General features: G+C 38.1%; 1 protein-coding gene across 2 annotated transcripts in view; it reads left to right on the forward strand.

Annotated features, from left to right (window-relative positions):
- Kif18a (kinesin family member 18A) overlaps nt 1-25,440 on the forward strand; it is a 73,928-nt gene that overhangs the window by 22,022 nt on the left and 26,466 nt on the right. For both annotated transcript variants that reach the window (XM_045156887.1, XM_004660720.2), the window contains exons 7-13: nt 925-1,101; nt 2,196-2,270; nt 2,449-2,561; nt 6,765-6,927; nt 15,125-15,289; nt 19,617-19,738; nt 22,456-22,691. In XM_045156887.1, coding sequence (XP_045012822.1) covers nt 925-1,101; nt 2,196-2,270; nt 2,449-2,561; nt 6,765-6,927; nt 15,125-15,289; nt 19,617-19,738; nt 22,456-22,691 — 1,051 coding nt within the window. The remainder of the gene's footprint in view (nt 1-924; nt 1,102-2,195; nt 2,271-2,448; nt 2,562-6,764; nt 6,928-15,124; nt 15,290-19,616; nt 19,739-22,455; nt 22,692-25,440) is intronic.

The raw sequence follows: 25,440 nt of genomic DNA on the forward strand, positions 1-25,440 counted from the left end.
ATGTTTACAAGGATACTGTATTTGAAAATACAGAGCAAGAGAGATGGCTTAGCAGTTAAGGTGCTTGCCTGGTTTAACTTCTCAGAACCTTCATAAGGCAGATGTACATGGTGGCACATGTGTCTGGAGTTTATTTGCGTTGGCTATATACCCTGGCATGCCCATTCTCATTCTTTCTCCAATAAATAAATTAATTAAAATTACAAAAAAAGGAAAATACATTAATTTGTAAAACAATTTTATTTTTTAAATTAAAACTTGACATTTGAAGTTGTACATAAAAGCTCTAGGAAAATGGCTGAAACTATTCAAATTCTCATTTTTTATTGCTGCACCTGCCAAGATAGCTGACCCATCAACTTGAGTTTTTGAGTCATTCTTCTGTCTCCACATCGCTTCTCACCCTAGACACACGGATTGCATGCACTACAGCTTCTGTGCCCTGCTTTAAGTAGGATGAGGGGCTCCAAACTCAGGTGCTCTCACTTGCACAGCAAGTGCTGCATCCGTTAAGTCATCTCTCCATCATCGTTAAGCCGATGATGTTTATGCATCAGTTTGTAAGGCATGTCTTATCCATGTAAAATCATTTCAGTTAGCACCAACAGTATTGGGTCTGTAATGTTTGGATTGAAAAAAAAAAAAAAACCACAAAACATGGCTTTTAGAAGTTGGGAGTCTGGGATCTATTTCTCAAGCTTCATCAGCTCTGTACCTTGTGGCAAGTCGTTTCACTTTTAATTTCCTCTTTAACAGGGAAAGTACATAAAAAGGTGATGTATCTTGATTGGTTCATGAGTTGGCAATGATGTACCATAAGTCTGGATAAGTTGGCTAGTGCCTAAATTCTTCTAGAGAAGTAGTAGCAAGTTTTTTTTTTTAAATATGGAAAATGGCATAAGAATTCTCCTTTTGTTTTCTCAGAGAAAGAATCAGCATGTTCCTTACAGAAATAGTAAACTTACTCGTTTGTTAAAGGATTCTCTTGGAGGAAACTGTCAAACTATAATGATAGCTGCTGTTAGTCCTTCCTCTTTATTCTATGATGACACATATAACACGCTTAAGTATGCTAATCGTGCAAAGGACATTAAATCTTCTGTAAGTATTTGCCTTTGTTATGAGTCCATGAACATGTGTTACTCTTCTTATAATCCTTATGAAAGTGTTAACATCAGAGTTAGAAACATCTTAACTACTTAGTGGAACTTTAATTTAGTGAGACCTTTAACGTTCTAGATCATGAATGTAATGGGTAGAGTTACTCAACCACAGGGGTGCTAAGGTGCTTCGCTGCCTTTTTCACATTATGGCACAGCATATTGGGATAGCGCCCTTGAGGAATCGGACAAGGCATATTTGCTTGCTGCCAGAAATGATGCTGGGATTTACCTGAGCACCAACTAGCTATCATGTTCCCTCTGTTTATAACATACTTTCCTCTAGTCAGTTTCCACATTCATGAGGTAGGTATGACAGCACGGATAACTGGATATATATATTTAGTTCAAAATATGATCTCTACCAAAAATGGTAGGGTCTCCACTGAGAGGAGACCTATACAGATAAACTGACATGATGACTCCTTGATTCACTCTGCCCTTTCCCCTTTGCAGCTCCTCCTCTGTGTTAAAAAGGAGCAGCTTATGGTCATCCTGGGAGAAATGTCACTCCATATATTTACAAAGGTTGTCACATATTTTTCATGTACTCCTTAAGTCCAACCATTTAAGGAAGGCCTTTTTAGCTCCAGTTTACAGTAGTGGAATCCAAAGATCAAAGTTTTCAGTATTTAATTCAAAGTCACTTAAGTAAGAAATGATATTGAAGTGAAATGTGTACAATTCATATTCTCCCCATTCCATACATGCCAAGATTGCCAGGTCATGTGTGTGTGTGTCTGTGTCTTAATATGAACTCTTGGGTACAACAGAAATTCTGAATTTCTTAAAAGCCAGCAGGGAAAAAAATAAATGGGCAGTGTTGTGGGTACATGCCAAAAAAGCCATTTGTTTATAACTATATATTATTAATATGCACATTGTATCCTCTTATCATAGATTTTAAATATGAACATAATTAATCATGATGGTCACATAAGCATAATGTGAAAAAGTCAAAATTGATGAAATAATCCTGTGTGTAAGTGTGTTGTTATCCCTGTGTACCCAATCATTTTCTCTATCTTTTAACAGCTGAAGAGTAATGTGCTTAATCTCAACAGTCACATATCTCAGTATGTGAAGATCTGCAATGAGCAGAAGGCAGAGGTATGTCTGTTACTTACATTGTTTACTCTCTTTCAATTCTTCACTTTACAAGACTTTTTATAATTGTCCTCACAGTTAATACTTTCATTGGTTATTTTTATAGCCCAACTTTCGCTGTGGCCATGTAAAATAGAAACAAATTGCCTTGTATATTTAACTGATGTTTTCTTTTGACTAGATTTTAATGTTGAAGGAAAAAATCAAAGCCTTTGAAGAACAGAAAGCCTTTACTGATAAAAATGGCAAAGCACAATTAATGATTTCAAACATACAGGAAAAAGAAGTAGAGAGGTAAAATCATCTAAGTCTCATCTTTAGCAATTTACTGCCTTAAAATCAGATACTTTGCTAGTCGTATTTGTTCTACATCATATATGTACAAACACAGACTCAGGGAGTCACTGATTGTTCATCTTAGTTTTAATTGTACACATTTATTGTGTGGGAGGAGACAGCTGATTCAGGCATCTGTGAAGTTAGCTTTTTCTACTTTTTTACTTTGTTCTGCTGCTATCATATTTGTGTAGATCTGCTCTCTTATATTGATTCAGTATAACTCAATTAGTTACTTATTTGTTTCAAATTGTTAATTATTTGAATATATTTATCTCAATGATAGAAATTGGTAGAATGGTGCTTATTTTCCAAGTTGACTCTATCTTCATTGAACTAAAACAAGGGTAACATTTCTGGATTCCAGTGGGGCAACTTGTAAAATTGTCTTAATTGCTTGGGGGATAAGTATTCTTGAATAACTATATTATTAACTGCTTTCATTTTCCCTTTTCTTTCTAAACTATTTTTAAGGCATTGTAGGTTTTGTTGATTTTCTTTTTTCAAAGCCTATTTTATCTGATCACTATATATATAAAGAGGTATTTTTCCTTAATTACAGATAAGAGCAAGAACTAGTACATCCTATGCTTTGCAAACATAAGAAGTCTTTTTGACAGTCATTTCTGTCAGTTACAAAGTAGTTTTACATACACCCTAAGGTTGTCATATATATTGTTGAACTGCAAGAGCTTTCAACATAGATTTTCTAGTGTATGGAAATGATTTTTTTAATCTACCTTCCAAAACATTTCACTGTGAACCTGATGTTATATTTTATTTGGAATAGAATATGTTTTGCTATATCTCACAAAGTTTAGTATCTTAAAAAAATGTACATGAGACTGGAGAGATGGGTTAGTGATTAAGGTACTTGTCTGCAAAGCCCAAGGACCCACGTTTGATTCCCTAATACCCCTGTACAAGGTGGCACGTGCACCTGGAGTTTGTTTGCAGTGGCTAGAGGTTCTGGCATACCCATTCTTCCTCCTTCTATCTGCCTCTTTGTCTCTCAAATAAATAAACAAACAGATTCCTTTCTATATATTCTTACCAAAGCAAGATTTGCCTTGGATGTAGTATTATTAATCCTCATTGTTTTGTTTTGTTAATCATGGTAACAGGTCTCATGCACCTCAGGCATGTTGAAAATTCACTAGCTTCCCAAAGCTCAGTGATTGCTTCCATGAGATTACTCTATTACTTATCCAAGTTGACTTTACCAGTTATAATCTTAGAAAGGTAAATATGGTGGCTTACATGTAGCCATCTACTTACTACTCACGACACTAAGACAAGACAATCATAACTTCTTCTTTGTTTTTTTTTTTGTGAAATAGGGTCTCACTCTGGTCCATGCTAAGTCCTAGGTTTGCCTCAAACTCACAGCAATCCTTCTACTTCTGCCTCCTGAGTGCTAGGATTAAAGGCATGTGCCACCACACCTGACTAGAATCACAGTTTCAAAGTCAATTTAGGATGTTCAAATTTTAGGATATAATTTATTGGTAGAGTGCAAAGCCCTAATTTAGATCCTCATTAATATGGGGGAAGAGGAGGAGGACAACTTACAGATCAATAACATTTTTTATTTATTTATTTGACAGAGAAAGAGGGAGAGAGAGAGAATGGTGTGCCAGGGCCACCAGCCACTGCAAACAAACTCCAGATACATGTGCCCCCTTGTGTATCTGGCTAACATGGGTCCTGGAGAGTCGAACCTGGGTCCGTTGGCCCTGCAAGCAAACGCCCTAACCGCTAAGCCATTCCTCCAGGCTTTAATATTCCTTTTTGATAGAATGGAGTTGAACTGAGCTAAGAAGTGAGCATTTACTTAGAAATAAAACTGTGTATTTTATGACCTTTGTTATTTTAACTGTTGCCTGAAAGAAAAGCACCTTTTAGTGTCAATCACATTGTTACATGGGTCTTTTTAATGCTGGGAATTTATCGACACTTTCTATGAAACTTAAATAATACTTCTATGAAGTTTATGAATATAGTGAGGGCTGGAGAAATGGTTTAGCAGTTAAGGCACTTGTCTACAAAACCCAAGGACCCAGGTTCAATTCCCTAGTACCCACATAAGCCAGGTGCATGTGTCTGGAGTTCATGTGCCGTGGCAGAAGGCCATGGTGTACCCTTTATCATTCTGTCTGTCATCTATCTCTCTGCTTGTAAATAAATAAGCGTAGACGCGTGTGCACACACTTGCACACTCATAAACAATGAGAAGGTATAGGCTATTTGCTATCTCTCAAAACTACTTGAAAAGTTAATGTTCTAAAAGGAATCATGGAAAGAAAATTCAACTGTGACTATGTCAAGAAAGTGGCCTGATCTACTCAATTTTGTCTCATCTAGCAATTTGTGTTTTCTAGTTGATTTGAACACCTTGAATTACTAGAAAGTACTATTACTCAGTTCCTTGTGATTCTTTCTGTTGTAAGTGCTGTTACGTTTTAAAAGAGCTGTGTACAAACCTCTATTGCTAATTTTTTTCCTTCCATCATAATCAGTAAACACTAAATAAAGTATTTGGACCACAAAATGGACATGTATCAAACTTTGTCCTTGAATAAAACCATTACAAAAAAAAAAAATTCTCTTCAGGCCTAACCTAAAAATACCTTATCAATTTATTTACTGGCACTGTCATTGTTGTATTATAATACATGAATCATATCTGTACATACTCTTATGCAATGTTCATGGCTTTAACAAGACTGCAGTGAAGTCAATGTATTGTGGCCTGTGTTCACTCCCAGGAGCATTTCATTGAGAACAACTGACGTACATTGGCAGTATTTTTACCACAGATCCTAACAAGTATATCTAAAATTCTGGCCAAAGAACTTTTTTTTTTTGGCTTTTCGAGGTAGGGTCTCACTCTGGTCCAAGCTGACCTGGAATTAACTCTGTCATCTCAGGGTGGCCTTGAACTCATGACAATCCTCCTACCTCTGCCTCCCGAGTACTGGGACTAAATTTGTGCATCACCACGCCCGGCTAAGAACATTTATTTTTAAATGCAAAAATTTGATTTTATTTGAAAAGCTTCAATTTCCCATAGATATTTTTGTCTGTGTATGATGCCTTACGTGGCTACCACATCTCAGAGCGTAAATTTTTTTTAATATTTTAATTTATTATTATTTGCAAGCAGAAAGCAAGAAAATGAATGGTAGTGACATAACCTTTTGCCACTGTAAACAAACTTCAGATATATGTGTCACTTTGTCCATTTGGCTTTGTGTGGTTACTAAGGAATCAAACCCAAGCCATCAGGCTTTTAAACACCCCTACCTGCTGAGCCACCTCTCCAGCTCCCAATTTTTTTTAAATATTTTAATTTATTTGCAAGCAAAGATAAATAACCAGAGGGAGAGAGAAACACCACCAGTATTCTGCTGACCGTCTAAGGTAGTGGACTATGTGTTTCTTTAGGAATTTTTACAGGAATTAATTAGTATTAAGACTCTGGAAAATTGAGGATTTGAGTCAAATTCCACAATTCTAATTTTTTTTTTTTTCATACTATCCTTTGGAGAAAGCAAGCCATAGTGACTTTGCTAAGTTACTACATTATAAACTTGGTTGGGTCCTGTCAATTCACTTGTAGCCAACCCATAGATGGTTCTGACCATATGGTGTAATTCCACTATAATAATTTCTAAACCTAATAAAAAAAAGCCAGTCTCTCACTTTCCCTGTAGGTTATGGAAGATCATAAATTAATGTGCTGTTTTCTTTTCAGCAAGCCAAGCCAGAACTAGATATTATGCTTTGATGGTAGTAGAGCAGTGAGAATTGGCATAGTACAGCTCAATCCAGGTTATGGTCCTTTCCTACAAACACTAAGTGTTTTATTTTTGCTAGGCAGTTACACATATAAAGCATAGATAAAATGCAGCATATTGCCATCAGATCTTGTGGTACTTAATATCTTTCAGCAATATGAACTGTCTTTGAGATAGCAAGAAAAAAAGTGGTAGAAACAAAGCTAATGCCCCCTGTAAACATTCCTGTAATAGGAAGAACTCATTCCATCCTATTTGTTATCACAGAGTACAAGTCTCTAACGGGTATGTTATTTAAGTAAGCTTTGTATTTTTGAATACAGAACGTATGAAATTTTATGATGTACTTTATGTTTGGTAGATTTCAGGAAACTCTGAGCTGCTTGTTCCAGAATCGAGAGGAGATCAGGCAAGAATATCTGAAGTTGGAAATGCTACTTAAAGAAAATGAGCTAAAATCATTTTACCAGCAACAATGCCATAAGCAAGTAGAAATGATATGTTCTGAAGACAAAGTAGAAAAGGTACTTAACTTTTATAATTAAATATTAGACATTTAAAATGTACATATTTCTAATTTTCAAAATTTCATTAATAGGCAAGGTTTCTTATTCTTAATACCTGATTCTCAGAGAAAAGTTGGAAATGCTAAGGGAAATGCAGCAAACATAAAGGAGACCAAAACCCACAAAAGCTAGGCTGGATATGTTGTTTTTAGTGTGTATAGAATTCCTCACAGTAAACACATTCAAGGAGCTTATTACCAAAGATGGGAAAGTTGATGCCTCAACTACATCTACCCAGATGTAGGTAGTAGTTTACTACTTGACCAACATATTTTTAGGTTTTATTCTGTAGAGAATGTTTGGGTCCTAAGAATAAGAAATCAGCCTTGTATAAGTTTTGTTGTTGCTTTCAAATACTGTAGTACACATTCTTCCACATACATTGATCTCTTCCAATACCCTGCCTTTCATATGAACCAGTTAATATGAATACAGTGGCTTTAAAATGATGGCTCAGTAAGTAAGAACACTTCATTGTGCAAGCATGAGGAACCTTGAGAGGTGCTGATTTCAATCCCAAGTAACCACTTTAAAACCTTGGTGTGGCCACACAAGGACTCAACCCCAGTACTTGGGGGTCAGAAACAGGAGCATCACTGGTCAGCCAGTCTAAACAAAAATAGAAGCTCTGGGTTAGTGAGCGACTCCATCTCTAGAAAACAGCGCAGAAGAGTGAGAGAAGTGCACTCCTGACTTTCTCCTTGAGCTTACACGTATGTGCACACACATTCATGTACTGCACACGCATGTGCTATGCATATGCCAGAAAATCATAAAAGAAATATAAGCTATCACATAAAGCTAAGAACTTCAGGTAAGTATATCCTTATTTCTAGGGAAGAGTTAAAGGAGAAAATAAAATCTTGTTGACCAGCAGAATAAAAGGTGTAACCAAAATGTCTCATTGGAAGGTTGCCATTATAAGTATGCTTTTCACAATAGAATAAAACATCAAAAAACCTACAAGTTGAATTGCTAACAAATAAAATGGTATTTGTTGCAAGTACCTTTGAATTGTTAGGATAAAGAACCTAAAGCAGCTGGTAGGAGAAAACAGCTTGTGAAGAAAAGGGTTTGTTTTGGCTTACAGTGCTCCAGGGGAACCTCCATGATGCACAAGGAAAAGGATGATGTGAGCAAAGGCTGGACATCACCTTTGCCACAGCAGGTAGAAAAGCCCGTCTATAAGTGAGCAAACACTAGCAAGGAAGAACTGTCAGTAGCACCCCAAGCCAGCTCCCACCAGCACAGCACCTCCAGCAAGGCTCTAACTCCCAAATTGCTATTAGCTGTAGACCTAATTCAGACCACCACAGTATCAAACAGTGATGCCTTAGGAACCCACAGAAGCAATGCAGAACCCACTTAGAGAAATAAAATTTCAACTATAGCTACTGATGAACTCATAGTCCAAAACTGTACAACACCCAGTCATAAATTACACTAAAGAAATATAGTGTAGCCCCTATAACTTTAGATGGTAATATATTAGAAACTATGAAAATGAATAAAATCATTAAAGGAATGTCAGATCAAAATAAATCAAAGATAAAGATACAATCAAAAAGGACACCAAAATGTGCAGGAGAAAAACAAATGTAATTTCCAGAAATTAAAGATGTTTTAACATGATTTAATAACTCATTGTGTATGTACAGGGCCACATTGTGCATAAACAGTTTACATACATTAACTTATTTGATTATAAAGCTTCAGAAGATTATCCTAGGTTATATGTAAGGTACAGCTAAGTCAATGTTAATGTAAGATCATGGGTAGCCATGTCATGATTTAAACTCTAGTAGGCTGGATCTACACTGCTGTTAACTACCATTTTATTTATTTATTTATTTTTGTTTTGTTTTTGAGAAAGAATCTCACTCTAGCCCAGGCTGACCTGGCACTCATTCTGTCATCCCAGGCTAGCCACAAACTCACAGCAATCATCCTACCTCCCTAGTGTTGGGATTAAAGGTGTGTGCCTCCATGCCTAACTAACACCCTTTTCTTACTTTCAGCTCCTAAAGAGATAGGATTAAGGAATGGGGACTCAGATCTGAGGAAATTCTATCAAATGCAGCATAGATAGTAGTTCTTGTGGAGGAGATATTGTTAGATGATTTTTCATTGGTTTTCTCCTTGCTATGATGAAATATCTGGCAAATTTCAGGATGGCTCATAGCTGAAGTCTAGTCCACTGTGGTGGGGAAGGCATGGCAACAGGAGCGTGACATATCTGGTCACATTTCAAGTGAGAAACGTTTTAGGTGAATGCTGATACTCAGCTCACTTTTCCTTTTCTCTTCAGTCCAGAAGGCCATCCGTGGAATAGTGCTACCAGCATTTAGGTTGTTCTGCCCTCCTCAGTTAGACCTCTCAGGATACACCCTCAGAAAACAAGTCTGGAGGTATGTCTCCTCCATGACTACAAATCCTGTCAAATTGACAGTAGCAATTAACCAACATACTTTATTAGCAGCTTTTTACACCAAGCAACAGGGTGCTCACTCTTGTGTACTTTGTCTCTCTTTCTCTCTCTCTGCCCCCATAGCCCAGGCTGTCCTAAACTGAGTATTTAGCCCATGGTGGCCTTTATCTCATGGGGATAACTGCTTCAACCTCCTGAGTGCTGGGATCACAGGCATGAGCCAAGAATTGCCTTTTTCTGTCTCAAAACTTTTGTGTTGTATTGTTAAACCATAGTGAAAGGAAAGCAGTGCATTACCAAGGGCTCGGGAGGCACCTCAGTTGGTAAAGTGCTTGCACAAGCACAAGGACCTGAGTTTGAATCTGCAGTACTCCGGTTAATAAACTCTAGGCATAGCAGCATGCACCTGTGATCACACCAGCACTGGACAGGTGGAGACAAGGGTCCCTAGGGTGATAGGTGACTAGATAGACCAAGTCAGTGAGCATCAGGTTCAGAGAGAGATGCTGTCTCAAAACAAGGTGAAGAATGATTAAAGAAAGCACCCATCATTGACCTCTGACTTCCATCCACACGTGCATTTGCACATCTGTGCCCTCATGCATTCAAACTTGCACATACACACAAATTTTTTAAAGATTGTATTCTTGAACAGTGCTTTAGAGGGGTTTCACTAACGGAAAGATACTAGAAGTAAAAAGCCAAAATCATGGACTTTTGGATATTAAACGTTGCTGCATTCAAACCCGTAGATGATTTCTTTATAGGGTAACATTTGTTAAACAATCAAGACAAGATTCACCTGCCTTCACGCACTCTTCAGTGAAGTAACTGAAGACCCAGTCCCAGTAGTTGTCTTCCCTCAAGTCTACCCTTGCTGAACATCAAGTGAAACATCACTTCTCCCTCTTTGTCTGAACGTTCTTTCAAGACTTTCCTTTAACCATTACAAATATCTCCCTTTTTTGATGTCATGATCTTTTCCGCCTATTATAATGGTCTTGTGTAGGTAGTGTCAGGTACTGTGAGGTCATGGATATCCAGGCCATTTTGTGTCGGGGGGGGGGGGGAGCATGTTGTAAGGAGTCCTACCCTTCCTTTGGCTTTTACATTCTTTCCGCCACCACGGCCACCACTTCTGCAATGGACCCTGAGCCTTGGAAGGTGTGATTGAGAGGGGGAGGGGATATGATGGAGAATGGAGTTTCAAAGGGGAAAGTTGGGGGGGTCATTACCATGGGATGTTGCTTACAATCATGGACGTTGTCAATCAAAAATTAAATTAAAAAAATCTCCCAATATTGCTCTGAGAAACTATGAATGAGATTTACAAAAACTTTTTTTTATTTACAGTATGATTACCTCAGTATATGATAACTAACATTTTATGAAAATAGCTAAGTATATTTTGAAAGGTCATGACAAAGCCAGGCTTGGTGGCGCATGAGGCAGAGGTAGGAGGATTGCCATGAGTTCGAGACAACCCTTAGACATTGTAGTGAACTCCAGGTCCGCCTGGGCTAGAGCAAGATCCTACTTCGAATAACAAACAAAAGTCATGAGAAGAATGACGTTGTTGGGCATCTTTGTAGCTGTTGCAGTCAGGTTCACATTGCTGGTAGAAATCACCCAACCAAGAGCAGCTTGTGGGGAAAAGAGGTTTATTTTGGCTTACACGCTCTAAGGGAATTCCACGATGGCAGGAGAAAACAATGGCATGAGCAGAAGGTGGACATCAGCCTTTGGCCCGCATAAGGTGGACAACATGAAAAAGAAAGTATGCCAAACACTGGCATGGGGAAACTGGCTATAACACCCATAAGCCCGACCCCAAAAATACACTCGCTCCAGGAGGCGTTAATTCCCCAATCTCTATCAGCTTGGAAGCTAGCATTAAGAACACCTAAGTTTATGGGGAACACCTGAATCAAACCACCACAGTAGCTATGTGCTTATCTGGTGATGTGTCTGTATTCTCTACTTGTCATTCTCTTGTATCTGACACATCCCTCAGTGATCATTCTCCATACCATGAAGTGTGAATAAGAATTATAAGGATGTCTTCTGTCTTTGGTATCCACTGGGTTAGGATACAGGATGGAACATTTTCTATCTTTTTTCTGGTTTTTGAGATCAGGGCTCATGTAGCCATAGCTTGTATCTAATTCTGTGTAGTAGACTCTGGCATCAAACTCCTTATCCTATTTCCTCCACCTACCAACAGCTGGATTACAAGCATGTATCACCAAGTTGACCAACATCATCTCTTAGTGTGGCATCACCCTCTATTGAACTGTTTAAAAGACGTGGTGAGGGTTGTCAGCTATGTGCATTCTGTGTGTCATTGTCAGATCAATTTTGATATGAGCTGGGTGAAAATGTAAACATACATACTTGGAGGCAGTAGAAAAAAGAATATTTGGTAGCTTCTCTAGAATGTGAGATGGATAAAATGTGACATGTAACCTGCTTGATGCATAGTGATGGGAGACTTCATTTGGATATGGCTTTCAGTCATTTCAAGTGGTCTTTTCAAGACCTGGGAAAGAGAAGAGACTTTATCAACATCAACTGTTGATTACCTCCAGTGCTGACCCAGTTTGGGAGATGGTGCAATACAGCTGTTGAATAAACTACTGTGAGGAGGTGGATTGAGATGAATTGCAGGTCTATCTGTAATCAGCATGAAACAGCAAAAAATTGCTCAACCTTTCTTAACGTGTTTCATCATGTGACATAGAGATAACAACATTTGCCTTTTTAAAAGAACTATTTTATTTAAAAGGATCTAAAAGGAAGTGTTTTTGACCACTTGAACCCCCTAAAAGGCTCTTAAATATGTTGATAAGATAGTTGAAGTCAAGCTTGGAAAACTTTTGCATTTCTAGCATGTTCCTTTCCTAGTGGTTTGATGGTTATCCTTTCTTCCTGCTCTTGAGGAAGGTGTGCATTTTAAGAAATTTGTTGTTTTTGTTAATGCCTTAACCTGGGAGAATGACTAGGATATACTTAACTAGAGAAACCACAGTAAAAGAACCGTGGTGAGAATGACAATACTTATCAATCATTATTACCTGGTTGTTTGACTCTAGCCTGACAAGGGGGCTGCTTGCTTCTTCTTGTCCTGTTTATTTCCCTTGATGGCATGGTGAAGTAAAGCATATGGAAATCTAAGATTTAGAGCTTGATTATGACCATATTGGCTTGACCATAAATTCTTATAAGTTCATATCCTCCTGTGAGATGAAGATTGTCATTTGTTTTGGTTGAACACCTGCAAATGTTAATATACATTTTTCATATTCAGAAATAATTTATTAGTCAAGAAAGGCAGAGTCTTTGACCCAGGACCAGTCTTGTTCCTGTTCGTTATATGTCGATTTATTTTCAGTCTGCTTCCAAAACCAACTGCAAGTGCTTGTTTTAATCTGGGAGGATTTATTGTTTTAGTCACAGCCATCATGTCTTGACAAGCAGTGACTACTTCAGTATCTATTGGCACATAGCCCAGTGAGGTAAAGCCCACAGTTCTCATGATAATGTGTAAACCCTTGGGATAAGAATCCCAAAGATCAGGGCTGGAGAGATGGCTTAGCGGTTAAGCGCTTGTCTGTGAAGCCTAAGGACCCCGGTTTGAGTCTCGGTTCCCCAGGTCCCACGTTAGCCAGATGCACAAAGGGGCGCACGCGTCTGGAGTTCATTTGCAGAGGCTGGAAGCCCTGGTGCGCCCATTCTCTCTCTCTCTCCCTCTATCTGTCTTTCTCTCTGTGTCTGTCGCTCTCAAATAAATAAATAAAAATTTAAGAAAAAAAAAAGAATCCCAAAGATCAGATTTGATCTCAAGTCATGGAGATATAAAAACAACACGTGGTCATCTTATTTGTAGTACCTCTGCTTGGCCACAGGCAAGATCATATACTGTAACCACACTCATTATAAGATTTTTTTCTGTCATTTGTATCAGATAATTTAGTCCATGACACACCTTATTGCAGAAGTAGGGAGCAAGAAATACTTAGTTGCTGCCAACTTAAAAAAGACCTATCTTGTGGGGCTCCTTCCCAATCAGGTAGGTAGTGCCGAGGGAAGGTCCAGGCCTGCTGGTTCCTCCCTAGGGATTAAGAAGGATGATGAGCATTGAATGACCCAGAACCTCTCCTGGCCACCTGAGAAAAACCACACTGAGTCGGGAGTCTTTTCGATGTAGGAATTCGCAGAAACAACTTACTTTAGTACTCTGAGCAGTTGCCTATCTCATGTTGGGGACGGAGGCGGGGATTTTAGGATTGGGGAAGAGGTAAGGGCCAATAGTAAACTGTAACTATTGAGATGGTAATTACAATTACTATGCGGAAGTGGCAGGCCAGAAGCCATTAGGCTTCTTGCTGAGTCCTATCTGGCCAGAGACAGGTCGCCAAACTTTGGCTAGGCTCAAGAAGTTCCACTAGGCCTCATGCCTGGTCCTTTCAGAGCCCAACACTATCTTGTTTTGTTCTTAAATAAAAACACCTTGGGAGAAATCACCAAAAAAAAAACCAAAAACAACTAGATGTACCTACATAAAAATGGGGGACTTCATGTGTCTTATTTTTCTTGGTTGCACTATTTATGTGACTGGTTTAAATGGTAGAGAAAGAAAGTTCAGGAGCTCACAGCTAAGGATGGAGGAATGTACATGGGACAGTTAAGACTGAATGAATGTACTCACCTTATCGTTCATGAACCAAAAGGACAGAGATATGAATGTGCCAAGAGGTGGAATGTATATTGCATGGCCATGTAGTGGTCTACTGACAGTACTGAGAAGGACTTCCATCAGAATGAATTGATGTACAAGACAGAACGCAGGTCATAGAAAAGGACTGTGCCAGACACTTAGCATCCACTGGTCATGTCAACACAGCTGACATAAGCATAGTGATTCATACCCCTTTTCAGCACTTGAAAGATGAGTCAGGAAGATTGCTGTGAGTTCCAGGCCAGCCTGGACTAGAGTGAGACCCTGTCTCAAAAGCAGACAGAGGGCCTGTAGAGATATCTTGGTGGTTAAGGTGCTTGCCTATTAAGCCTAAGGACTCAGGTTTGATTTCCCAGTACCCAGGTGGCACATGTATTTGGAGTTTATTTGTAGTGGCTGGAGGTCCTGGTGCAACTATTCTCTCCCTCTACCCCTATCCTTCCTTCCTTTCTCTCTCCTTCCTTTCCTCCCTTTGTTTCTGTCTCCCTCAAATAAATAAATAAAATTTAAAAAAAAAACACAGAGGAGTGACTTGAACTATCTTATGTTCACAAGGCGGCAGTTATATGTATGCCCTCACAGCAGTTTTCATTACCTGTGTAGTATTGAGCCCATTGGCATGTCCTGGGTGATGGAAAATGGCAGAAAAAGAGACTTCAAGATAGAAGAGGGGCTAATTGGACAAAAGAGGTTCAGTGAAAGAGGGATGGGAGGGACCAAAGAAAGTAATGGGATGCGATTATGATCATAGTACATTATGTTCCTGTATGAAAATTGTCAATAAAAAGTTAAAAATTTTTTTAAATTCAATTTTCTTTTTTCCTGTAAGTAGTAGTATTGTGAGATTTTAAAGGGGAAAATAGTATTCAAAACAAAAGTATAGCTTAACTTAATACATCACCCTAACAAAATAATATGTTATTTTCTGAATATTGTATATATCATATATCATAACAATTAGGAGTACTATTAAGTATATTATGTTTCAGGCCACTTGCAAACGAGATCAGAGACTTGAAATGTTGAAGACTCGCCGCTGCTACCTAGAGAAAAAGAGGGAGGAAGAGTTGAAGGAATTTGATGAAAATACTAATTGGCTCCATCGTGTAGAAAATGAGATGGGACTCTTAGGTCAAAATGGTGACATTCCAAAGGTATTAATTTGTTCATATGTTCAGACTTAATTTGTAAAAACTGAACTCCTTAAACTTACAGAATTATTTGGTAAATATCTTAAAAAGACAAATGTTGGCCTATTTCTCTGAGATTTTATTGGTTTATTTTACTGTTTTTAAGGATGTCTTGCTAATTACCTAATGGGTTTGTTGTCTTTGCTTTACTAATCTGTTTTTACACAAAGAATTTTACATGATCCTGACTATGTAGATATGTAAAATGCTATACAAATCAGGGATTTACTGATGACAAATTATAAATGAATTTATTTTGAAAACAATTCAATTTTACCATTTATTTAAAACAAAACCACACTTGTATATGAATGAGAATTATTAACTTGACATAAAGTATTGAACTATTATTGAGTAATTCATATTGCAGAATGTAAAATATTTTCATTTTCCATTTGATTAGCACTTTATTTAATTTGTTGGTTGTTCGAGGTAGAGTTTCACTGTAGTCCAGGCTGACCTGGAATTCACCATGTAGTCTCTGGGTGACCTTAAACTCATGGTGATCCTCCTACCTCTGCCTCCCAAGTGCTGGGATTAAAGGCCTGCACTACCACGTCCCCGGCTTTGATCAGTCCTTTAATGTTATAGTTGTCAATGATGACAATGTCACCTCCGTATAAGTGTGTAGCACAAAATGGCAGTTTCAGAAATTGTTGGAGATTTTGTCCCAACCCCAAACTAAGTTACTTAATGATTTGTGAAACAAGTCAAAAACGCATGCAGCAATTTGTAACAGCAAATAGAGCGCAGTACAAAGATATGACCTTCTGATACTGGTGTTAAAAAAAAAATGACAGGAGGGAAATATTGCATCTCTTTCTTCTCCATAAGAGCTATTAAGTTTCCATGAGAGCAGGAAAGTTGGTCCAGACAGTAAAAATGCTACAGCTCCCAGCATAAAAGAGCCTCAAATCTGAGCATTATTCATTGGCATACATTGTGTAAATTCATATATTGCCTACTCAGAACCAACCCTGCAGGCACTGCCACAAATACATTGGATTCCACACTCATTTGATTTTGGTCATCATCCATTCAAAAGCCTTTTGCTATTGCAAGAGTTTTCATGACCTCCACATTCAGTAACATGAATATATAATTCATATATACATATGTATGAATATATATAATCAGGTATTTACTGAGAACAAATCATAAATGAATATATTTTGAAAACAATTCATATATATGCACAGTTTTACCATTTATTAAAAACAAAAGCACACTTGTATATGAATTCAATATATGAATTTATACAATGTATGCCAATGAATAATGCTCAGATTTGAGGCTCTTTTATGCTTGCTGGGAGCTGTAGCATTTTACTGTCTGGACCAACTTTCCTGCTCTTATGAAACATAATAGCTGTTATGGAGAAGAAAGAGATGCATGAATTCATATATATATTTACGTATATATGGGTCACAACCCACAATTTAAGAAGTTGTGAAGGTTTGTTTTAAATCTTGAGACAGTCATATAAATATGAACATAGGTATCTATAGGTTTTTAAATTTATTTTTATTCAGGACAGGGGGGTGAAAGAGAGGGGGAGAAGGGACTATGGTCATGCCAGGGTTTCTAGCGACTGCAAACAAACTACACACATGCACCATCTTGTATATCTGGTTTATGTGGGACCTGGAGAATTGAACCTGGGTCTTTAGGCTTCACAGGCCTGCGCCTTAACTGCTGAGCCATCTCTCCAGCCCTATTTATAGTTTTGACATTATAATATATTGTCTGTACTTCTCAGAAGCCTTGTTTAGTCTACAGTATATTACAAGGTAGCATGTTTGTACATAGAATCACCATTCTAGTTTCTAGCCCAACTCTTACTACAAAGGAACTTAAGAACTTGTTTAGTTGTAGAGAAGTAGGAAAGTAGCCTATAGTCATTTGCTAGTTCGTCTTTGCTATTCTCTGTTTATCATAATCTCCCAATTTTAAAAATAGTGAAATGTTTTGATTGTTTATTAAATTTTTTTGTTTGTTTTGTTTTTCGAGGAAGGGTCTCACTCTAGCCTAGACTGACCTGGAATTCATTATGGAGTCTCAGGGTGGCCTCGAACTCTCAGTGAGCCTCCTCCTTCTGCCTCCCAGTGCTGGGATTAAAGGCATGCGCCACCATGCTAGGCACTAAATTTATTTTTATTGACTTACAGGTTAAAGGTTAATATCATTGGGGTTATTTTCAATAAAAATTGGTCTTTTAACATGATCAAATATAATTTTTATCTATTATAATTTATGTGAAAAAGACAGTTTTCCATTTTTACCACCCAAATCCTGCCTTCAATTCTGTTTTCTCTTGACATTTTCACAGCTGAAATAATATCTAGTCATAAGCCATTATTTCCAGTATAAGCAAACAAACATCATAAAGACTTATCCAAGGTTCTACAAGTCTGGGTAAAGATCCTACATTCTTTACACCTTGCTAATTTTTTCTATATCTGCCTGTAGTACCTACTTTTGAATAACTTCTCTGTATTCCTCAGTGGCACGATCCTAATTCAGACTCAAGTCCCTCATTTTTGAGCCACAGCATTTGGTCTTCTTGCTTCTGGTCATGTTCCATTGTAATGCAACCATAACCAAAGGCACATTTTCAGTGGTGACCTTCAGTGCCCTGTCCCCCTATCAGCTCCCCATTATGGTTTGGTACCTTGTACTTCTAGCTGTGTATACTCTGTACTGTAGCTGTTACTAATAATGCATGCAATACGTACTTCTCAGAATGTGCCACACTCTTCCAGTCTGATTTGGTCCTCAGTATTACAGTCTGGCTTTCCAGAGATATCAAACTATCCAAAACCGAACAATTCAAGAGGATACAAGAAAAAATTGTCAAAGTATGTTTATACAGAATTGGATTTTCTTCACTGAAAGAGAAAACAAATATTTTACAAATACATTTGCAACCTTATAATTATTTGATTTTCTAACTGGAAAAGTGTGAAGAGATGATTTAGTGCAGTTTTTCTCTTTTAGTCATGCAAGTTGGTCTCCTTCCATAAAGGCCATAGATTTGGTTTAAGTTGACATGAACATGGCCCTAAAAGTCACATGAGTCGTAGGCGAGTCCTCTGACATACCCTTGCTCCATCAAGTGTTTTTATCTAAAATACATGGTTTGGATTTTGAAGTATGAAGGTAAACCACATTAGTACTACCCCTCAGTGTAGTTCATCTCAGAGTGACGCTTTTCCACCAAAGCATCTACCACTGACATAAGAAGTATTATAAAAAGACTTGCTGGTCAAGTATGGAAAGTTAAAAATAGGTTGTCAGATTGTTTTCCTATAGCAAAACTCCAAGGATAGATGTCCTGCTATGGGTTGCTGGCTTAGCTAAGCAAATTGTCCCCCAATTATTTTCACATTTTCATTATACTTACTGAATGTTCTCAGTTCACCATGCTGGGAATGCTGCTGTTACTCATGCTTAACCTGTCAATTCATGCTTCTCAGTATGATCCTTAGTAGATGTCAGGAACAATCAGAAAATTTTAGGTGGCAGATTAAAGAACACTTGGCTGCACGCAGTCAGTCTTGAGTAAATAAGAACATATGAAACTCCTGTTTCTAGGATGAAGTTTGTTTATGAAGAGTAGATGGGGGTAAAAACATTTGATTAGCATTAAGCTCAACCAGTCTGTTCTCAATCTATCCTGGGGTTAACCTAATATTTTAGTACAGGTGGAAATATAAACTGAATGAATAAATGAAATTCTTGTTGACCAGAGAAATGGCAATGTTGGGATAATGTCCATCTAAGTCATCAGGAAATGGCAATTAAGCAGAAATTTTTTATGTATTTTACTGTGAATAAATTGGGCTGACCAAGAAGCTTTATACTAGTGAAAATTTTTCTAAGTTCTTAACCTTGAATTTATGAAGTGATTTAAACCCTGCTTTGCTGATAAGTCATGGGGTATTTGGTCCATATTGTTTCCAAACATACTTCATATGCTAAAAACCAAATTCATTGTCACTAGAATGTTATGTTAAAATCAATAAAATTTTAATAATCTAAAAATATTCTAGAGGTTGTGGAGATGACTTGGCGATTAAAAGTTCTTGTTTGCAAAGCTTTCTGGCCTGGGTTCAATTCCCTAGTACCAAGCCAAATCCACAAAGTGGCATTTATGTCTGGGATTCATTTGTAACAAGAGGCTTTGGCATGCGCACTGTCATTCACACTATATTTTCTCTCTCCCTCTGTCTTCTAAATATCAAAAGTATTTTTTAATTGATTCTAAAATATCTAGCATTACTTTCCCTAGGTGCTCAGTAAAGATCTTCATCTTCACCATTTACACCTTCAAAACAACGACCTGAGAGCTCAGATTAGACATGTGACAGATCTGGCTTGTCTTCAGGAGCAACAACACAGGCAGACTGAGGCGTAAGTGCATGGACTTAAACTGTCTGTGGATTTTAACACTGTACACCCAAAGTGTACAAAAATGACCGTGATAGGGCTGGAGAGATGGCTTAGCGGTTAAGCGCTTGCCTGTGAAGCCTAAGGACCCCGGTTTGAGGCTCGGTTCCCCAGGTCCCACGTTAGCCAGATACACAAGGGGGCGCACGCGTCTGGAGTTCGTTTGCAGAGGCTGGAAGCCCTGGCGCGCCCATTCTCTCTCTCCCTCTATCTGTCTTTCTCTCTGTGTCTGTCACTCTCAAATAAATAAATAAATAAATATTTTAAAAAAAATGACCATGATAAATGCTAGATTAACTTTTTAAAAAATATTTTATCAGTTTGCAAGCAGGGAGACATACAGAGAATGAATATGCCAGGGCCTCCAGCCACTGCACCCAAACTCCATGTGCATGTGCCATTTTGTGCATCTGGCTTTATGTGGATATTGGGGAATAGAACCTGGGTACTTAAGCTCTATGGGGCTATCATTGTAACCACTGAATCATCTCTCCAGCCCAGGCTATGTTAATTTTACATATCTGTTAACATCAGCAAACTTGCAGTCAAAATATAGAGATGCATTGTTCCTAGTTACTCAGTTGCTTAACAGTGCTTTATAGTTCTTCAGATAATTTTCTTAGTTTTTGCTTAATATGTATAAATGTAGTAATAATTCAAAAACCGCTTATTTAACGAACCAACTTTGGTTAACACCAATTAATTTAGACAACTGTTATTCATAATTCCACGGGGACTTTTTTCTTGCTATTATTTTTGTATTTGAGCAGAGGCAGATGGAGAATGGGCACACCAGGGCCTCTAGCCATGCCTACCTTGTTCATCCAGCTTTACATGCATACTGGTGAATCAAGTCCTTTGGCTTTGCCATCAGGCGCCTTAAGCAGTAAGCCATCTCTCCAGGCCCTTGTGTCCTGATTTTATGTGAAGCTCTTTTATGCTCTCTTTATACCATGTAGTAAAATTGTAGTTATTGTTTAAAGGGTGATAATAAATAATAATGAAAGGGTGGCTAAGTCTTGTCATTTTGTAGGCATTAACTTTGGTACTTACAAAATGAGAAAATATTCTTCAAGGGCTTTCTGCCATTCTAAAACTTTTGTTTGCATACCACAAATATTCTCAAATTGGCACTTTTCAATGCTTTTGATGTCGAGAAAGCTATTTTTTTTTATTTTTACATATTTATTTGTACATGTGTGTGTAGAAGGTGCAAACTCAATTTAAATAACACCTGAGTCTACTGGGGGACATAGATTCATACTTACACAACACCTTCAGTGCATCCCAGCACTCTTGAGGATGAGGTAGAAGGAATATCATGAGTTCAAGGCCAGCCAGGGACTACAGAATGAGTTCTACATCAGACTTACCCTTAGGAAAACCCTTCCCTGAAACTGAACCCCACAATAAGAGAGAGAGAGAGAGAGGAGAAAATCCTTATAAAAGCAACAAAGAATCCAGGTGTGGTGGCACACATATTTAATCCCAGCACTCAAGCACTCGGGAGGCAGAGGTAAAAGGCTCACTGTGAATCTGAGGCCACCCTGAGACTACATAGTGAATTCCAGGTCAGCTTGAGCTAGAGTGAGTAAAGTGAGACCCTAACTCCCCACCCCACCTCACCCCACCCCCACTATCCCCCAAAAAGCAACAAAAATGGCTGGAGAGATGGCTTAGCAGTTAAGGCACTTGCTGGCAAAGCCAAAAGACCAGGGTTCAATTCCTCAGTAACCATGTAAAGCCAGATACACAAGGTGACACAAGCATCTGGAGTTCGTCTGCTGAAACTAAAGGCCCAGAAACACCCATTCTTTCTCTCCCCTTCAAATAAATAACAACAACAAAACAGGAAATTCAGAGACAGACAAACACATGCATGACTGTCCTTGCTACCATTCTAGATATAATATGATATATTAACTACACTGAATGAGACATGAAAGTGAGTGAGTGCCAACTAATGAGTGCTGGGAAGGTAGAGGATCTGTGCAATGGTGGGAGGCTAATAACCAGGAGTTCTTAATATGTGTATTGTTCAGAGGACTTAAGAGAGAAAAACCCCAGACTGTGAAGGCTAATATCTGATTTCATGAGCTTTTGCATTATTTTCAAATCAGAGATGATAAGAGTGAGTCTTAGTATTTAAGTATTTATAAAAACAATATGCTTCATACACCCACATGTAAAATTTTTGTATGTGTTTAACTTAACATGGTCTTCAGAAGAATGTAACTGTCTTCTGCTTTATTGAATAAAAATTAGTTTATACCTTTTCTGGAGTTATTAGAAGCTTTTGAGAACTAGAAGTAAGCCCTTGTTATCTTGAGTGCTACCCAAGATTCTTTCTGCTAAGTATCTACTGAATTAAGCATTTGATTGAAAAGCATATTTCATTTTACAAAGCAAAATTGCAGTCTAATCGGAAAATGTTTTAATATTATGAAATGTAATTGTGGGTTCCAAGAAGAGACACAACCTTAAGAAAAGACTGTTGCATATGCCGTAGATTTGGCGTAATCTTCTCAAATGAGATTCGTCAAAATAACATAATCCAAAGAAATAATTCATAGGAGACCATTGTAATAATACACTGTGTTGGCTGTTGGACTAAAGAAGCATATTAATGTTTATTAAACCTTGTATTTAATCTCTCCTTTCTTATCATCTTCTATTCATAGAGTATTGAATGCTTTGCTTCCAGTCTTAAGGAAACAGTACTGCACATTAAAGGATGCTGGCCTATCAAATGCTGCTTTTGAGTCTGACTTTAAAGAAATTGAACATCTGGTAGAGAGGAAAAAAGCTGTTGTTTGGGCTGACCAAACTACTGAACATCCAAATCAAAATGATTTACCAGGGATTTCTGTTCTTATGACCTTTCCGCAACTTGGACCTATTCAGTCTATTCCTTGTTGTAAGTATAGCTTCTCTTTTGTTTTCTAAATAACATAATTTCTAAAGATAATGTTTTTTAATCTTTGTTTTTCTTTTAATTAATTAACTTGAGAGAGAGAGAGGGACTGGGCATGTCAGGACTTCTAGCCACTGCAAATGAATTCCAGATGCATGCACCTCCTTGTGCATCTGGCTTAATTGTGAAATAACTTATCAAAACTGGGTTCTTAGACTTGGCAAGGAAGCGACTTACCACTAAGCTATCTCTTTAGCCTTCTAAAGGTATTCTTGATACACCAGTCTATAAAAGGGTTAGCTTTTTTATTTAATTTTTTTTTTTTTCCCCCAAGGTAGGTTCTTACTATCCAGGCTGACCTGGAACTCACTTTATAGTTCCAGACTGGACTCATTCCTCATAACAAGTCTCAGATGTCTACCTCTGTAGTGCTGGGATTAAAAGTGTGCCCCCACACCCAGTTCAGACTTTTTTTTCTCAATTTTATTAAACATTTTCCCTGATTATAAAAAATATCCTATGGTAATACCCTCCCCCCCCCCCACTTTTCCCCTTTGAAATTCCATTCTCCATCACATCCACTCCTCATCTCAGTAAGTCTCTCCTCTATTTGGATGCCATGATCCTTCCCTCCTGTTATGACGGTCTTGTGTAGGTAGTGTCAGGAACTATGAGGTCATGGATATCGAGGCCAATTTTTTTTTTTTTTTTTCTGGGGGGAGCACGTTGTAAGGAGTCCAAACCTTCCTTTGGCTTTTACATTCTTTCTGTAACCTCTTCCACATTAGACCCTGAGCTTTGGAAGGTGTGATCGAGATGTTACTCGGTACTCTAGTGACTTCTTTCCAGCACCATGATACCTTCTGAGTTGTCCCAAGATCACTGCATCTGAAAAGAGAAGATTCTCTATCCAAAGTGAGACTAGCATTCATATAAGGGTATGAGGATTAAAAGAAATGCTTACTAGGCAGTTTGATAAGCATAGAATATACACTTAACCAAACATCAGCAGATGTTACAATCCTAGGGCTCATGACTGGCCCTGTTTTCAGTATCAGAGATGTATTCCCTCCCTTGGAGCAGGCCTCCAGTCCAATTAGAGGGCAGTTGGTCTCCACCATAACAGACGTGCCACTATTCCACCCGTTGGCTCATTTGGCCTGGCTGGCCAATTAGAAGGCTTGCAGTGTCCACTGTTGAGTACCAGTTCAGATTTTTTTAATGGACTGAGTAATGAGGAAACTAGCTTTAGAGTAATTTCAATTAACAATATTTCCCAGGATCTAAGAGCAAGTATAGCTCTAGCAAGTATCCAACTTTTTAAATTCCCATTCTTCTTTAAAATGTATCTTAAGGGCTGGAGAGATGGCTTAGCGGTTAAGTGCTTGCCTGTGAAGCCTAAGGACCCCGGTTCGAGGCTCAACTCCCTAGGACCCACGTTAGCCAGATGCACAAGGGAGGCACATGCGTCTGGAGTTTGCTTGCAATGGCTGGAGGCCCGGGCACACCCATTCTCTCTCCCTCTCTCTCTCTCTCTAATTAACAATATTGTATTCTATAGCATAATTGTTCTTGCAGTCAACTAACTTTATGTTGTTATAGTACTTGCTCTCATTTTCTCTGTGAAGTATGTATAAACCATGTTAATTATATAGCTAGCATATAATCTTGGTTTTAGAAAATGAGACTCTGTAGAATGACCTAAGAAGTCAAGTGGCCTCTTGGACTCCTGCTCCTGAAGTTGTTTTAAACCTTTATCTTTGAGATAATTTATGGTAAAGGTTCAGTTATCTTTATGTACCTCTCCCAATCTCTGGGTAGAAGATACAAACATGTCTTCATTGTATAATCCAGTTTACTTTTTGTTAGGCTTCACATGATTGTTAGCACATTACATTTTGGTATGTAACTTTCTCAGTTGCGTTGTAGTTTATGGCAAACATATTTGGTATATTCACATTGAGAGTTTACCTCATATTTTTTTAAACATAAAAATCCAGAATACTGTGTGTAGCAGATTTTGCAATGCTGTGACCAGAGCTGAGAAAAGGACTTTTTTTTTCCCAATGTTTCAGAAGATTCATTCCATAGCCACTTGGTCTCATGCACTTGGGCAGAACATCATAGCAACAGGCCTCTGTAATGAAGGAGGATTTTTGTTTGCTTGCTTGCTTGTTTGTTTATTTGTTGTTGTTTTCCAATATATTTATTTGACAACAGAGAAAGAGGGAGAGAGACTGAGAGAATGGGCGCACCAGGGCCTCCAGCCACTGCAAATGAACTCCAGACACGTGCACCCTTGTGTCTGGCTAACGTGGGCCCTGAGGAATCAAACCTGGGTCCTTTGGCTTTGCATGCGAACAATGTCTTAACCACCAAGCCATCCCTCCAGCCTATGAAGGAGGTTCTTTACCTCATGGCAGATAGGGAGCAGAGGGGAGGAAGGGCCTGAAGCTAAGGTATAACCTTCAGATCCATGTCCCTAGCCATCTACTTCCTCCAGACAGGCCGCACCACCCAAGGTTTTTTCAACTTCCCAAACTAGCATCAACAGCTAGGATCTAAGCTGTCATCACATGAGTCTCCACCATATCACTGTATTCACACGTGTCAACTTCTAAAAGCTGATTAATACATTAGAAAACAAGTTGCTATTAATACTTTAAGTATTTTCTATATTTTTGGTCTCAAAAGCATACAAGACAAAATAGAATTTACTGTTCAGACTGAGAACACAAATACCTAATATCCC

Source organism: Jaculus jaculus, chromosome 8, assembly GCF_020740685.1.
Source record: "Jaculus jaculus isolate mJacJac1 chromosome 8, mJacJac1.mat.Y.cur, whole genome shotgun sequence".
NCBI classification, from domain to species: domain Eukaryota; kingdom Metazoa; phylum Chordata; class Mammalia; order Rodentia; family Dipodidae; genus Jaculus; species Jaculus jaculus.